The sequence below is a fragment of the Acipenser ruthenus genome, chromosome 29 (assembly GCF_902713425.1).
Source record: "Acipenser ruthenus chromosome 29, fAciRut3.2 maternal haplotype, whole genome shotgun sequence".
Classification (NCBI taxonomy): Eukaryota; Metazoa; Chordata; class Actinopteri; order Acipenseriformes; family Acipenseridae; genus Acipenser; species Acipenser ruthenus.
In genome coordinates, this window is record NC_081217.1 from 3059405 (window position 1) to 3074577 (window position 15173).

Here is a 15173-nt window from a genome sequence, read left to right on the forward strand (position 1 = left end):
TCGGGGCTTGTACAAAGTACATGTATGTGGTATCAATGCACCGTGGGAATATGAAATGCGCCTTGACATGCATGGCTGTGTTAAAATGGTAAATACTACCTCTAATTTGAACAACAACCCTGTTACCTGTCATTTTCATTCTGTTTTACTTCCTGAATCATTTTCAGCAGCCGCATTATAAATAAACGGCTGACAAACTGATCACAAAATAAAAACTTTTCCTTGTTCATTTCGTGTTAAAACACCTTATCATATCTGTATTACAGCATATACTGCCTTGTAATATTCGATTGAATTATACAGCAGTATATCTGCCATGCACAATCATCTGTCTTCAAAAGCTTGAAAGAAATGCTAGTGTCTAAGAGCATTAAATCTGTGCCTTTGACAGGAACAAGGCAAGTGTGAATTACATCATCCATAAGTCACAGGCCTAAGCTGTGGGAGGTGTTCCTGTTTCCTTCTGCCTCTGTCTGCCAGCTACATCTGGGAGGTATTGCTGCTGCCAAGAAAAGTTTAATACTTCTACCGCCTGAACCAAGATTACCTGCATCATGGCCCTTTCCAGTGTTTTGTTTTATCATGAAACCATTGCAGACAGTATTTTGTGTCTTCCCAGCGAAGCCTTTTTGAAAAAAAAGTGTCCCCAAATTAGAAAGATTTGTGTGTCTCGATTAAATGAAAAAAAAAGCACAGAATTCCAGGTTTCTTTTTAAAATATATATTTTTTGTGGGCCAACTTGGGTGTCACAAAAGTGTAGCTTTACCTGAGAAACCTGGAACTCAATACTGAGAAGTGTAAGTGCAAGATGTTCATGACACACCTTTAGTACAAAGGAAGGAAGCTGGCACATAAGTTTAGGCGTTTCAGAACGGGAACTTTAAGTAAGTAAAATGTTCAAGCCTTTGAAATTAGTTTAAATGTATTTGCTTTTTACCCGTTTAGTTTTTATGCTGGCAGAAATAATGAATTGCTTGAAATGCTGTTAACTGTCCTTTTATGTTTTAACAACAACGACAAACATACACACCACAGGCTGTTCAGAAGACTTGGCAGGAAAACATTTATTTGTTTTCAGATCTCAACATTTTAAGTTATGTAACATTAAAAATATAATTAGAATTAACTATTTTTTTAACATATGTACAGTACTTCAAACCATTAACTGACTTAACATGTGAACTGAAATAAATACAAAAATATTTGTCTATTAAGGAAGTGTTTTGCAGCTGGTGAAAAGGTAATGAAATGTTAACACTCTGTTATAAATATACTCTAAACACTATTCTTACTTACTGAACACCTCCAATGTTTGCGTCATTAAGAAAGTATGTTTTTGTCTTTAAAAAAAACAACTGGATAGGATTTAGCTACTTAGGTCTGAATTCAATCCAAATAATTTGTTTTATATAATGCCATTCAGACCATAAGGTAGCTGCAATAAATACAAGCCGTTGCACACAAACACAAAGAACAATTCAGAAGCAGTAAGTGTACCTCTTTTTGTGCCAAATAAAGTTCGTTTTACTCATTTTTTTAAATTATTTTTTTTATAAAAGTTTGGTCCTGGGGTTGCAATGATAGCATCATAAGGTTTAATCTGGGTGAGCTCAATCGCATTCTGCTTCTTCAACACCAAAAAGCAGAAGAACGTCGCGGCAGCATGTTTACGGGTTTCATTCCTGCACAGTTCTTGCAAATTAAATGCTGTGCATCCAGAGTGATCTTGTTTCTGTACAAGTGGAGGGAAAAAAATGTAAATTGAGCGCAAAGAAACAATGAACACGGCAGTGTGCTCTTGTTATTTCACTTGATTGATAATTCCCAATCAGGCCATGTTGACAGTAAATTGTATACTGTGCTTAACTGTCCTCATTATTTTATGTGTCAGAATGCAATCTGTATAATACCCAAGATACCCAGCTATAGGTAACTCTAAGATGTACCCAAACCTGCACATAAAGTACAAGATCGATTATCAGGCGTGATTAAGTCTAAAACTGAATTATCCCATTAAAACTTTAGGGTTTTGCAGGTTACAAAGGTTCATAATAAACAATATTATGCTTTTTAAGCATGCAAAGTTAGTCACTTGCAGTAGTTCTTAATTGTAATAACTTGCACAAATGTTTATCAACACTTACTTGTAAAGTATGTAACAGGTGCTGAATTCTCTTGTTCAATTTTTTCTCTTCAAAATCCTGTCCATCCACTGCTGCTTGTGCCTATTTTTCCAAAAGATATTTTAACAAAAAAAACAGTTACTTTACAGCAATTTGGTGCGAAGCATGTAATGCAAAATGATTACCACTATTAAAATAGAGAAACATAAATTCATAAAAGAAACCCAACCGCAATTAGAACCATTACTAATCATCCATTTTTTTTCAGCTGACCTTTTCCATTTGAGTTAGACTTTGGTCAAGTTCTCTTTCCTGCCCCATGGAAGGATTAACAAGCATAGACTCCTCAGACGGCATGTCCAGCAAGGCTGTCTGGGTTTCACTGACCCCCTGTGTAGCACATAACATTTCATTCAGATTTATGACAGGCAAATATGGTTACAGAGCACAATGTAGGGTTAACTTGTTGTCTTTCTGGCCAATTTCATATTGCAGTATATCCCCTTGTGTTGAATACTAAACTTTATCAGTGTTACTTAAAAAATCCCCCTTTTTTTTAAACTGAGGAAAATTAGGTATCATGGGCAGTGCCAGGAAAACGTTACACACTTAAAGCACTCAAATATCCTTACTTACAAGGCTGTGTTAACTACAGACGGAATTTACTACACTGATGACTGCAATTTGCTTTATAACATATTAGTGTAATTTCACCCTTAAAGGGCTGACAAGAGTATTTCCGGTTAAGAGCCAAGATTAAAAATTACAGGAAAAAAAAGAAAAAAAGACTATTATTTAAAACCCTCTACCTTCATTCCACTCTGATCATAAATACATCACCCATCAACTTACAGCTTCACTCTCCGATTCTGCATGGTGTCTGTTAAGATCCCTAGAAAGTGGTGTGTGATCTATGCTAAGTCTAGTTGATTTCTGCATTACAGACGCATCTAAATGGCTCAGATCCTCCATCAGAATGACTGTTTCACAAATGTCCACATAAAAGAAAAAGAACAGAACGTCTTAAGTAATGAAGATGATACCTTGTTAAACTTTGGAGTCATACTGCAGACACATTTATTATAAAAAACGATGTTGTACTAGTCTATCTGAAATCTGTCTTAAAAGTGAAAGAACAGAGCCCAGCTTTGAAGGCATTTTAAGGAAATACTGTTGTCCCAATAATTCAATCAAATGCCTTAATATATATTGACCAATTCTGTGTATGTATATTTTCAAAATATATAACAAAAAAATGTAATATTATGATATATTATGTAGATAACTCTACAGCCTTCAAAACCTTATGCAGTCATTAAGGCAAGCTGCAGGCGCTGTTCAGTGATGAAAAAATGGAAGAAAACAATAGTCAAAATTTTTTGAGCCTTGGATGTGGGATGTTCATGAAGACTGACCGGTATCATCCAATTTTTTGTCCTTTTGTTGCTTCCTCATCTCTTCTCTCTCCTGTTCCTCATCATTCCCATAACCTTTTAAATTCCCTGGTAGTAAATCTCTTGGAAAAAGCTATTAAAATATTGATATTAATATTTTACATTCCTATATCATATGAGTTAAGACAAACAGCTGAAGGCAAGTTTATTAATATTTGGCATCTAACAAATATTCCTTACAGTGCATATATTTTCTAATTAAATATTTTCAATTCTGGCTGCAACACTCAGTTTGTCTTTCCACAAGTACAATGCTGTCATACAAAGCAAGACAGAACAAAAAAAAAAGACTTTACTGTCTAAACAGAGAGGCTGTGTCAAATAGCCTTGCAGCTGTTGTGAGGTATATGCTGAATTTTTAATGAATTGTTAATAAAAAGAGGGGGCACGTATTTCTGTTATAGGTGACAGGTTTAAAATAGTATAAAACATGTCAAGCACTTTAAAGTTCACCACGTTTATCCCATTTTAAAAAACTAAACAGGGTAGTATTTAAAGGGATTAAGTGGTTGTGTTACCTTTTGTAGCTGACTGCTCATTAAACTAAAGCCTGGCTGTGAAAAGAGCTTATCCGCCCCACCAGTCTCTTTCCACTTCATCAGCGACTTAGTAGGAGGAGCAATGTCTAACGTACTGGTGATATCAGTACAGTCTGTGATCTGATCTCTGATGGTTTCACTCGACAGTTCCTTTGTTTCATCCACAACAAGTTTCCTCTTCCTCTTGCCCCTTTTTCGTTCTAAATTGGCTGAAACAATTTGTTAAAAAAATTCACACTCCTGCCTTTTTGCCAGGGCTTTTTAGGGATCATAGTGTTGGAGTGACTTAGCGTTCACAAAGCTGTACAACTTTAATATGAACATCGATTCCAGTTCCTTTCTATTGCATTTTACAACACCCAATGCATAAACAATATATACTTTTTTTGATATACTTGTATAATAGGTAATCTAGAACAACCTGCGAATACAACATCACATTTAAAATAAGTTGTTTTAGCCATGTCTTACGAGTCATTGTAACAGGTTCCAGTGCAAATCCCTCCTCCTCATCTGCCAGCAGAGTTGTTTCCTGTAGTGTTGGAGCATCCTCTGCTGGTTTATCAGAGGCAGGATTTTCTCTATCTGCTATAAAGAAAAGATTCACAGAATCTGTCAACCATATTCATACTTTACTGGGTGCTGTGTTTGCCTGTTGCACTTACTGGACCTAGTTTTGTCATTCAATATATGAAATAGCTTTAAAAATGTAATACGAGACATTATAATCAGTTTCATGTTAAATTTAATTATTTTTACATTACCACCATCAATGTGTAAACTGAGCAAAACAGTGGCTAAGTGCAGTTTTCAGTTTTTATTAAAGATAAAATGGGCTGCTTTCAATGTCATTTTTTAATGCCAACTCACTCCTAATTGGTAATTTGGTAAAAATCTATGTGATCATGGTTTTATTTGGTTTTCTTTTTCTCGTCGCATTTTTTTTTCACAGTGGTATAAATGTATTGTTTTGATGAAAAAATAAAGAATAGAAAAAAAATATGTATTGAACTTTATTGCCAGAAGATGGCAGAATAGATCAACAATGCAGTGTAACAATAAAATCATTGCAGAGCGTGCTGGCCTGAAAACAGCTAAAAAGGAATCATACCTGTCTTTTTAACAAAAAGAAAACTAACATACCATTATTATTTTCATCAAGAGGAGGCTCTGGGATCGCCACACCCACATCCTCAGCAAGAACGTCTGCAATTAATGGATTCTCTCCGTCAAGAAGAACAAAATCTAAAGGATTAAAAATAATACACCTTGAACCTCCAACACATTTTTTTTTTACATATTTGTATAATAATAATAATAATAATAATAATAATAATAATAATAATAATAATAATAATAATAATAATAATAAGCAATGCATACAGTACATATTCCTGACCAGGTATGTTAGCACGCACTACAAATACAGAATAAAGATCTTTATAAACTCACATTTTATACATTCTCTTTGCAAGGCCTTTTTTTAATCTGTGGGGCCTAAAATTAATCCTCTATTTCACATGTAGTGCAGAAAATAAGAGAATGTCTGCTTACTTTCATTGAGTAATGAGGTGCTTTAAAGTGGTATTTGTTCACTATATATAAGCTGTAATTGTAATTTAGTTATTCACTGAGCCGCATAATTGTTCAGAAGACTCAGCACACAGTACCAGTAGCATCACCTGTTCATTGTTTTACTGGTTAGAATGTTTTAAATTTCACATCAATTTTGCGCATAAACTATAATTTAATGAAGCCTTTCGCACCATGTCTCACGGTTATCCACTCAGACATTTGACTTCTAAATACTTTAGTTGAACCTCTAAGCCGTTTGCTGGATATGCAATTAAACAAACCACAGTGTTAATAATTTGATCACAAAAAAAAGATTATCAATAAATATTTATATCATAGCAGGGTGACTTCAAACTCACCATGAGACAGATCTATTGGCCTCAATTTTGTAGCAAGTGCAAAGGGAAATTTTCTAAATAATAGGAAGCAAGAAACTAATCTTCTTGTAACTAAGTTGTTTCGTGCCTTTCTCTTTTAAGCCAATGTAATTTAGAAAAAGCATACCCAAAATATCACATCCACCTTCTTCATCACCAAAGCCATCAGCTTTAAGTCTGTCTTCAGTCAGGCTTTCAATACTAGGCAGGAGGGATTCATCCGTGCTTATACGCACACTATCATCAAAATGACCACCTTGTCTGAAGTGATCATCTCCTGGAAAGCAAGACAAAATAAAAAAGCTACAAATACCTTAAAAATACCTTAACTAAAGTATATCATGCACCTTACTTGAGCTTTTCAATACACTGCACCTTTGAACCTTTTCTGTTTATCAATGACTTCTAATCTGAAATATATATTTATACAAATCACAGTTAAAAACAACAATCTGCCATGTCCCTCAAGCATCTAAAATTGACTTCAAGCTATGTGTAGTAAAACACTGGGTCACCAAAGGAACTTTATGTGGCGACTTACTTATGATCGATGGCTGCTTATTCAAGATGCCTCTTTCTAACATTTAAATTTCTAACAAAATAAAAAATATTTTACATGCCAGGGCCACTTCAACTGATGCCTTACAATGTGCAAATTATATGAACAACAACTTTTTTTAAAAATACCAATGCTTACTTTTCCTAAACAATCCTTACCAAAGTTATCATCATAAATAAGAAAGTTATTTCCATAATCTTCTTTAAGAGTGATTTCTTCGGTCCTGCTTTGGTTCAGAGTAAAATGCTCAGTAACTTCAATGGCACTAGAAATCAACAAATAAAAGGTTCACCTTGACATTATACAAATTGGACATAAGACATAGTTGAGTGCATACTGTACAGTTACATTTACAGTAACTTTTTTCTTTTTTACTTAAAGACAATATTGGTGACTGTCCTAATTGTTGCAAGGTCATGCTGTATAGTATCCAGTAAACATAAGCACTTTACTTCACGTCAGGCAGCTGTGATTCAAAGTCACGGAAGTCCTCAACCAAGGTAATGGCTTTATAGGGAGCTTCCAGGTTATCTTCAGAGAGATCCGTTATACCTACAAAATACATTTTAAAAGAAATAAACAGATCTAGGTTATGTTATACATAACCATTTTCAAATGTGCTCGGGGGTCTATTCCATTGATCCAGACTGAGGCTGATCTAAATGATAATACATGTTGTTTAAATCATTATAATTGGCATGTATCTATTTTTAAAGGCATATACAATAAATAGAATACACATATAAAACGTTTGATTTTCATAAGCTATCTTGACAATGTGCCAAATTCTGAACAGACCCCATGGCCCGTAGTCTCTCGTTACATAATACAACTGTATTTTAATTTTATTGGGAAAAGAATGACATGAGAAAAAAACAATTACTGGCAGATTAGGATACAAACTTGAGCCTCTATCAGTATGCTTTAATGAATTTCCGAAAGTTAATTCCACTATCACAATTTGTTGTTTTAGGTACTAATGGTGCTAATAATAATAATAATAATAATAATAATAATAATAATAATAATAATGACCTGGACGAAAGGCTATTTTGATTTTAACAACTGCTTCATTGCAGTCTGCCAAGAGATATTTTGCTTTCCTGGAATAGATCCTCACAACTCCTAGAAGCAAATGTCCTGATGTTCTCAATGCAATTTTCATCTAGATAAAAATAAAAAAAACCAAAAAAACATAAAGCAATCTAACATTTAAAGCAACATTTACATTCACTGAATTGAAATGTTTTTTTTTATTTACACAGAGGCATAATCTAACTAAGCATTTATGTCAACAATGTTGCTAAATATTTCAAGTGTGTATTGCAAACGTTGGTTATTGTGTATGCTAACTTTGTATTTATTTTCTATAAATTATACCCCCATACCTTTGGTGAAAGTATATCTTTAACTGTAGTCTCCAGATTGCACTCATAAACATGAGCTTTTGTAATCTTCTTTTCCCAGTGAGCGGCCAGCCATATTTTAGCCAGAGGGCCGCGTTTGGACATAAACAACTGTGTGTAAAACATCTTGCAGCTAATCTGGCGTTTCTAAACCTGCTGTAAACACAAAAATAAACCAATTCAAACATTTTATTTGAGCAGGTGTGCAACACGTTTACACGTTTTACGTCGGTAAGAAACATAGTTACAAGGCCTACACCACAACCTTAGATTTTTACAGAAAGCTAACAACAGGCAGCCGGGGACCAAATACGAAATGCCTTTAACTGAACATGAGCAAAGTTTAATTACTTTAAATGCCTTCCTTGTTAAATTAGCTGTTTGACTAGTACGTGTCTTTCGAAAACAACTGGCACCGCTTTATTTAATGAGCGCTATTTGTTTTAAATGTATGTGCCTGGATACGCCTTCATACGATTACGTAAACGGCGTAAAATCACCGTAATTCCAGATTAAATGAAAAATACGCCATAATACGCATTTTCTGTGCAAACCACTAACAATTATTCACATGGTTACTGGAAGATGAAAAAGAAAGCGTTGTCTTAATAAGATAAATTTGTACGCGACACAACAAAACCTAATTTAAATACCTTAGACATTTTATTATAATTCTACATTTCTTTCGACGATAACAAGCATGGCAAATTACCAGCAATTTATTTTAAAAAATGTAAATACAGTAGTTTTTCATTAAAACGAGCGGACAATATTCTTACCTGCAGAAATAAAATTGAGATGGCGCCTAAAAAACAGCGGCCAAAAAAAAAAACCGCTCGAGCCAGCAGCAAACGCGAGGCAGAGCAAAGCAGGCAGTTCTGCATCTCAGTCAAGCGCAGTGCAGGGTAAAACAAGTGACACATGGTGAAGAAGGACATGTTGTAACGTGCACCATAATAAAATAAGGAATACATGTCTTTGTTTTACCATTACAAAGAAACTGCCGGGACTTAACGCCTCATATAGTCCTTTCTTCTTCAGTTTGAATCAGGCATGACAGTTGTGAGCGGTTTGCTTCGGGTAGCAGTTAGCCTACGTTGTAGATAATTAGTTCGGGTACTACAGACATGAAAAAAAAAAGTACAATACTACTACGTTTATAACATTTATGAAAATGTGTGTTTTCAATAAAAACAAAACAAAACGTAATGCAGAATATTCGATATATAATCTCACCGACGTTATTTATATATTTTTACATTTTGCAAACATTTCTTGAAAGGTAAATGTTTTGTAGTAAAGAATTGTAGTGTATTTTGCTTTTCATTGCTAACAGTACTTATACTAATAATAAAGCAATAGTCTACTACTAACTACACTGTAGACTTCGTTTTGTTCTTTATACTGTATTTATACTGTATTACAACCTTTTCGCCAGCAGAGGGCATCGGTGTCAAAACTATCAGACGTAGCGGTAGATCAGTGCTCCTCAATATGTTTTCCACTTGGTCTGGACCTGATTTCTTAAGACAAGCTGAGTGAGTCTCCTTGTAATGTAGTCACACTGTGTGTAAGTGCGTGGGTGAAGAAGGTACTAATCAAAAGAAGCTACAGTCATTTTCCTGACTTGAGTGAGTGTCGTCTACACTCTTAAATGAATATAACTGCTACACACCTGCTCTGAGGTTTTAGTTCCTAGCTGGATATCTGGTAGGAAAGCTAGCAGCTGCTGAGAGATCATATATATATAGAACAATTCCTCATGTCAGGGGCACATAGCAAAGGAGCAAACCGCAGCCTGCAAGCAGTAGGCAAGTGGGGATCACAAAAGAATATATTAGAGCCTTGTCTGTGTTTCGGTCCTTTCCTGTGCTTAGCGTCGATATGAGGACTTGTGCCTGTTTCTGCCAAACAAAATGTATCCTGTCCACTTCCTGCAAAACAACATGTTCCTGCAGTCGCTGAACCCCAGTCCTCATTTAAGCAATGCTATTTCAGAACAGACCACTAAATGCATTCAAGATCTACTGCAAAGTGCTTGTAGACCAAGCAAGTTCAATCACTGATCAGTTTCAATCTCTGAGTTCAGGCCGAATGTTCAAAAATAGGGTACATTTCCAAGAAAGTGGCTGCTCCAGTGTCCACACAGAGATCAATGATGACAATTAAAGACTGGGCATGGAATGGAGAGATCACAACCCTGCCCTTATTTTAATTTTGTTTATTATTTAGCAGACACCTTTATCCAAGGCAACTTACAGAGACTAGGGTGTGTGAACCGTGCATCAGCTGCAGAGTCACTTACAATTACATCTCACCCGAAAGACAGAGCACAAGGAGGTTAAGTGACTTGCTCAGGGTCACACAATGAGTCAGTGGCTGAGGTGGGGTTTGAACCGGGGATCTCCTGGTTACAAGCCCTTTTCTTTAACCACTGGACCACACAGCCTCCTTAATGATCATATTTGCTGGAATGGCAGTGGAACGTTTATTAAAATAAATTTTATGGAGCTAGAAACTGACTTTAATAATAATAATATCTTTATATAGCACCTTTCATAGTGGACCACCATCACAAAGCACTTTACAGAGGTATGCTGTGAACTGTGCATTATATGCAGAGTCACTTACAATACATTGATTTAACATCTCACCCGCAGGATGGAGCACAAGGAAGTTAAGTGCCTTGCTCAGGGTCACACAGTGAGTCAGTCAGTGGCAGAGGTGGGATTTGAACTGGTGAGCTTCTGTTTACAAGCCCTGGACCACACTGCCTCCTAAAGAGATGATTAGGGTGTTTTCTTTCGGTCATTAAGCCAGTTGAAAGCACACAAGTTTAGGTGCATTAGGCTGTAATCTTTTTTCTTTTTCTTTTTTGTGGAGCACTTTAATCCTCTTTCTCTGTGATCATGCTTTTGCAAAAGAGCCCCAATCAAATAAACCACTCTCCTCGATCTCCTGTCAGAGAAAGAAAATACCCTGCTCCGAACCTTAAAGAGATTTCTATCGTGCTTTTGGCACTTGCCTTTCAAAAGTGTGATTTATGAACAGAGATTTGAGTGGGCATGTGATGATTATTCCAGGAGCGCTAGGCTATAGAGTGTTTCACAGAGCAGAGACACTTTCAAGTCGGAGTTTGTTTGCCTGGGGGCTAGCTATGGCTGAATAACGAGTAGGAACAGAACAGCGAATAATAGGAGAGATTTATGGAGGATTAATCCAGCTGCATAAAATGGAAACAAATTTGAGGCTTTTTTTTTTTTTTTTGTTTCAATTTTTCTTCCCAGGATGGCCCAACAGGAACACCCCAGCCTTTTAACTGCGGGGGTCATTGTGACCCATGTACCCCATTTAATACTTTAATGAACAGTGATCTCCAGTGCATGTACCATGCACCATGTGTGTGTGAGAAGGACCAGCAATCCAGTGCTTCTATAAACCAGGAGGAGGAGGAGGAGGAGGAACACTTTCCAAGGTGAAGCCACAGATTGCAGATCATGTCTCAATATTTCAGACCTATTTAATATGTCCTAAGTGAGTTGGATTTGATAAGCTTTTTACTCCAATAGTCATTAGTTAACTAACGAGAAAGAACTTAAACAGAAACTTAGCTTGGGAGAGAAATATCACTATACACCCTCACTGATGTATTTCTTCTGTCAGCTATGGGCAGAGTACCGGCTGAATTTAGAGGGAAGACTCTTCTCGGTCCATTCATTTTACGTTCCAGATGTTTAGTCCCCTCAATATGCTTCCTCGCTTCTGCCTGTATGAGGCAGCAGGGTGCACTTTCATTACCCAATTCCACCAGCAGGACTTTGCTCAGAGAAAACCCTAATGATCTTATAATAGCGCCGTATCAGAAAATGACATTTTTCATTGACCAGCATCACAATCTGCCTGCTTCTTTTTTTATACTAAGATTGCATTTACATGTATATTTGTTTGGAAGTGAGCCGTCACAAAAAAACAAAACAAAACAAAAAAAACCATTTATATTGATTGTAAAGGGCCCTTTGTTTTGATGGTTTAAAAAAAGAAAAGAGTTTGATATTCAAAAACCACAGACTAGAAATGCATTCATTCAAAAATGTATTACCTGCGAATCCAATCCTGCTCATAGCCTGATTGCATTTAATTGCAGAAATGCTTTTTGTTTAGAAAATGCAGCACAAGTTTAATTTCATTAAAACAAACTGGATACGTATATTATATTGTACATGAATAGATCCTTAGGCTCCAAGCCTTTATTAAAGATTAGTCATGTTTTGGGTGTTGTGTGATCAAAGAGGCCATTGCATAAAGGATCATAGATCAATGTATTTAGAAAGCGAGGATTCCTTGGGCTGTGAACCAAGACACTCTATAATCCCAAGCATACTGCTGCAAATGTAAACGTAATTTATATATCTTCTATATGTTCTAGTTTGAGACATTCGATTGCATTCCAAGCAAACAAAACATACCCTCTTGTCTAAAAGCACTAAATGTAACCTTTCTTTTACATCCCTGAATGCATCACTACTCAGGAGTTGCTGAACTTGATTGGGTCTGATGGAGCAGAATGGCCAGGTTAATATCCAAGTCCGTCCTTGTCTAATGTCTCTATTTGTTGTTTAAGATATGTGCATGACTAGACTTTTACATCATTTACATGTATTTGACATCATTTTTCATTATATATCCCTTCCACAGTCTGTGCTTTACCACAGTTGATACAATACTATATATATATATATATATGTGTGTGTGTGTGTGTGTGTGTGTGTGTGTGTGTGTGTGTGTGTGTGTGTGTGTGTGTGTTTGTCAGCTTTTGTAAGCCCTGAAATGCAGGATACCAGGTTGTATGTGAAGCCATCATTTCATTCTCCTTTCATTCTCTGCAGCACACACGCAAGCAGAAACTGAGGACGCTCATCCATGTGCATGAGGACGGGGGTCTGGATTGTCAAGCAAATAAACTTAAAGGGCAAAGAAATTGTATTTAATTTTATTATTGTTTTATATATATAAAAAAAACATTTTACAAAGAATTGCGACCGTTGATGGATAAAGAAAGTGGCTACCTGTTCATATTCTTTTAGGAACTTAAAAATAACCACCTCATAACTGGCACTCCCACAGTGCGTCTGCTTAATATGAGATACCAGATATGAATCAGTCCGGGGCAGCAGTGTGGAGTAGTGGTTAGCGCTCTGGACTCTTGACCGGAGGGTTGTGGGTTCAATCCCAGGTGGGGGGACACTGCTGCTGTACCCTTGAACAAGGTACTTTACCTAGATTGCTCTAGTAAAAACCCAACTGTATAAATAGGTAATTGTATGTAAAAATAATGTGATATCTTGTAACAACTGTAAGTCGCCCTGGATAAGGTCGTCTGCTAAGAAATAAATAATAATAATAACACAACTCTTTCAGTGCAACCCATAGTTCTACTCTTGCTCTCTGTGTTTATGATTGAAGGCCAATGCTGCAAGATAGAAGCTGCATGAGTTCCGTTGCAGTTCTGTAATTAAAACTTATCAGCTGGGATTCATCAGCTAGGAAGCATGTCACCCGACTCTTATAAGAGTTTACCATAAAAAGCGTGCGCAGTCATTTTACAGTTTCCATTCTTACTCTCACAGACGCTTATGGTTTCCATGTTCATTTTTACCACACTGTGGTCAGTGTCTGTGCTTGACCATGCTTTGGCCATGCTTTTCCAGTGCTCTGCTGCCCTTTTCTATGCCTTTCGTCCATAAATCATTATGAATAAACGATGTTTGAAAGATCCAAAAGTGATCTATTTTAACAATCGCATGTGGCAAAATCACCCATGCACAGCACACCAGCCCAAATCACTCGGTACCACTTTAATGTAATGGCTGCAAATCCAATTCAATTTATACATAGCAGACAGTTCACACTGGGTTGTGCAAGTTATTCAGATATTCTTTTGAAGCTATACAAATGATTTCATAGTGCTACAGTTCCCTCTCTCTATTTTTACATTATATGAATCCCTACAGTACTAATGTGGTTACAGAAGGTCATTGAAATGAGAATGTCACACCAAGCTGGCTTGACAGTTTGGCTCCGAGGCAGTCAGCAAATCCAACATTAAACGTTTAAACTGAAAACTGCACTTTTACATTCTCCCCAGGTTAAACCACAGGCACATGTTCATTTAACATTTTCTGCCTGAAAAAGCGAAAGGGCAATTGTTATTTGTAAGTCCTGTTAAGACAAAAAATGCTCCTAGGCGTTTCTCTCGCAGAGGATGAAGACTAATCTGAAACCATGATCTCTATCACTTCAGAATTCTTACCTTCCTCCAAGTTGCTTTGAGTCGTTGCTCAACAATGTGCCACAGTATCAGTATCAGGCTTGCACAACAGATAATAAACTGTATATGCTGGTTATCTTCAGTGCTATATCAGTGCTGCTCAGGGGACATACTTATACAGTAGCAGGAATATATTATCTGTGTGAAAAAACAACCCCCTTATTTAAAGGCAATAAAAGTAATGTATTTGTGCAGAGACTTTGACAGGAGCATGCACAGCATCCCTGCAACAGTCTCCTTGTGAAAACACTCTAATTCCATGGAATTTTCCATCTTCAGACAATACTCTGGTGCTCACAAGCATTCCGTGTTCCACTGGTGTTTAATCCACTGAATATCCCCTTCAGCCTTCTATCTATGTATCACCGTGTGTGTGTGTGTAGGGCCGACACCTTTAATCCCTAAAGCAATTCAATTCAGCTATCTATTGTTTAACCAGGCAGTGTTTTATACAACTTCCCATTTTATGGAGAGGGGAAGTGTTCACACCTTCACTAAGATCAAATGTCATTTTGAATGTTTTATTAGGGTTATTTAAAAAAAAAAAATCTGTTTTCATTTCAGTAATCCAAATGAATTCTTTCAACTGCTTTTAAAGGGAGTTTGTAGTTCCTTCTCACACATCTTTCAATAAAGAGCGAGTTCCAGACTAACAGTGGCAGTGCAAACACCATGCATGCTGTAAACATTGTAAATATTGTGTGGGTTTAGCAGACAAACCCTTCCCTGTATAGTAATTGTAGCAGTGCAGATATCCCCTCTGGCCACTCCTTGTACCATGTTAACTGCCCTATCTGTCCTATACTTTATA

At 36.4% G+C, this 15173-nt stretch overlaps 1 protein-coding gene across 1 annotated transcript; it reads right to left on the minus strand.

The window, feature by feature from the left end:
• Nucleotides 1-782: 782 nt before the first annotated feature.
• LOC117426506 (double-strand-break repair protein rad21 homolog) lies at nt 783-8862 on the minus strand. Its single transcript, XM_059004379.1, has 14 exons — nt 8814-8862; nt 8017-8190; nt 7664-7793; nt 7081-7180; nt 6787-6893; nt 6197-6346; nt 5261-5362; nt 4589-4705; nt 4097-4326; nt 3540-3651; nt 2977-3104; nt 2398-2514; nt 2146-2226; nt 783-1733 (listed from the first exon to the last, which is right to left on the minus strand). Exons 2-14 carry the CDS (start codon nt 8158-8160, stop codon nt 1530-1532), a joined length of 1722 nt encoding a protein of 573 aa, XP_058860362.1. The 5' UTR covers nt 8161-8190; nt 8814-8862; the 3' UTR covers nt 783-1529.
• Between the last annotated feature and the right edge of the window lie 6311 nt (nt 8863-15173).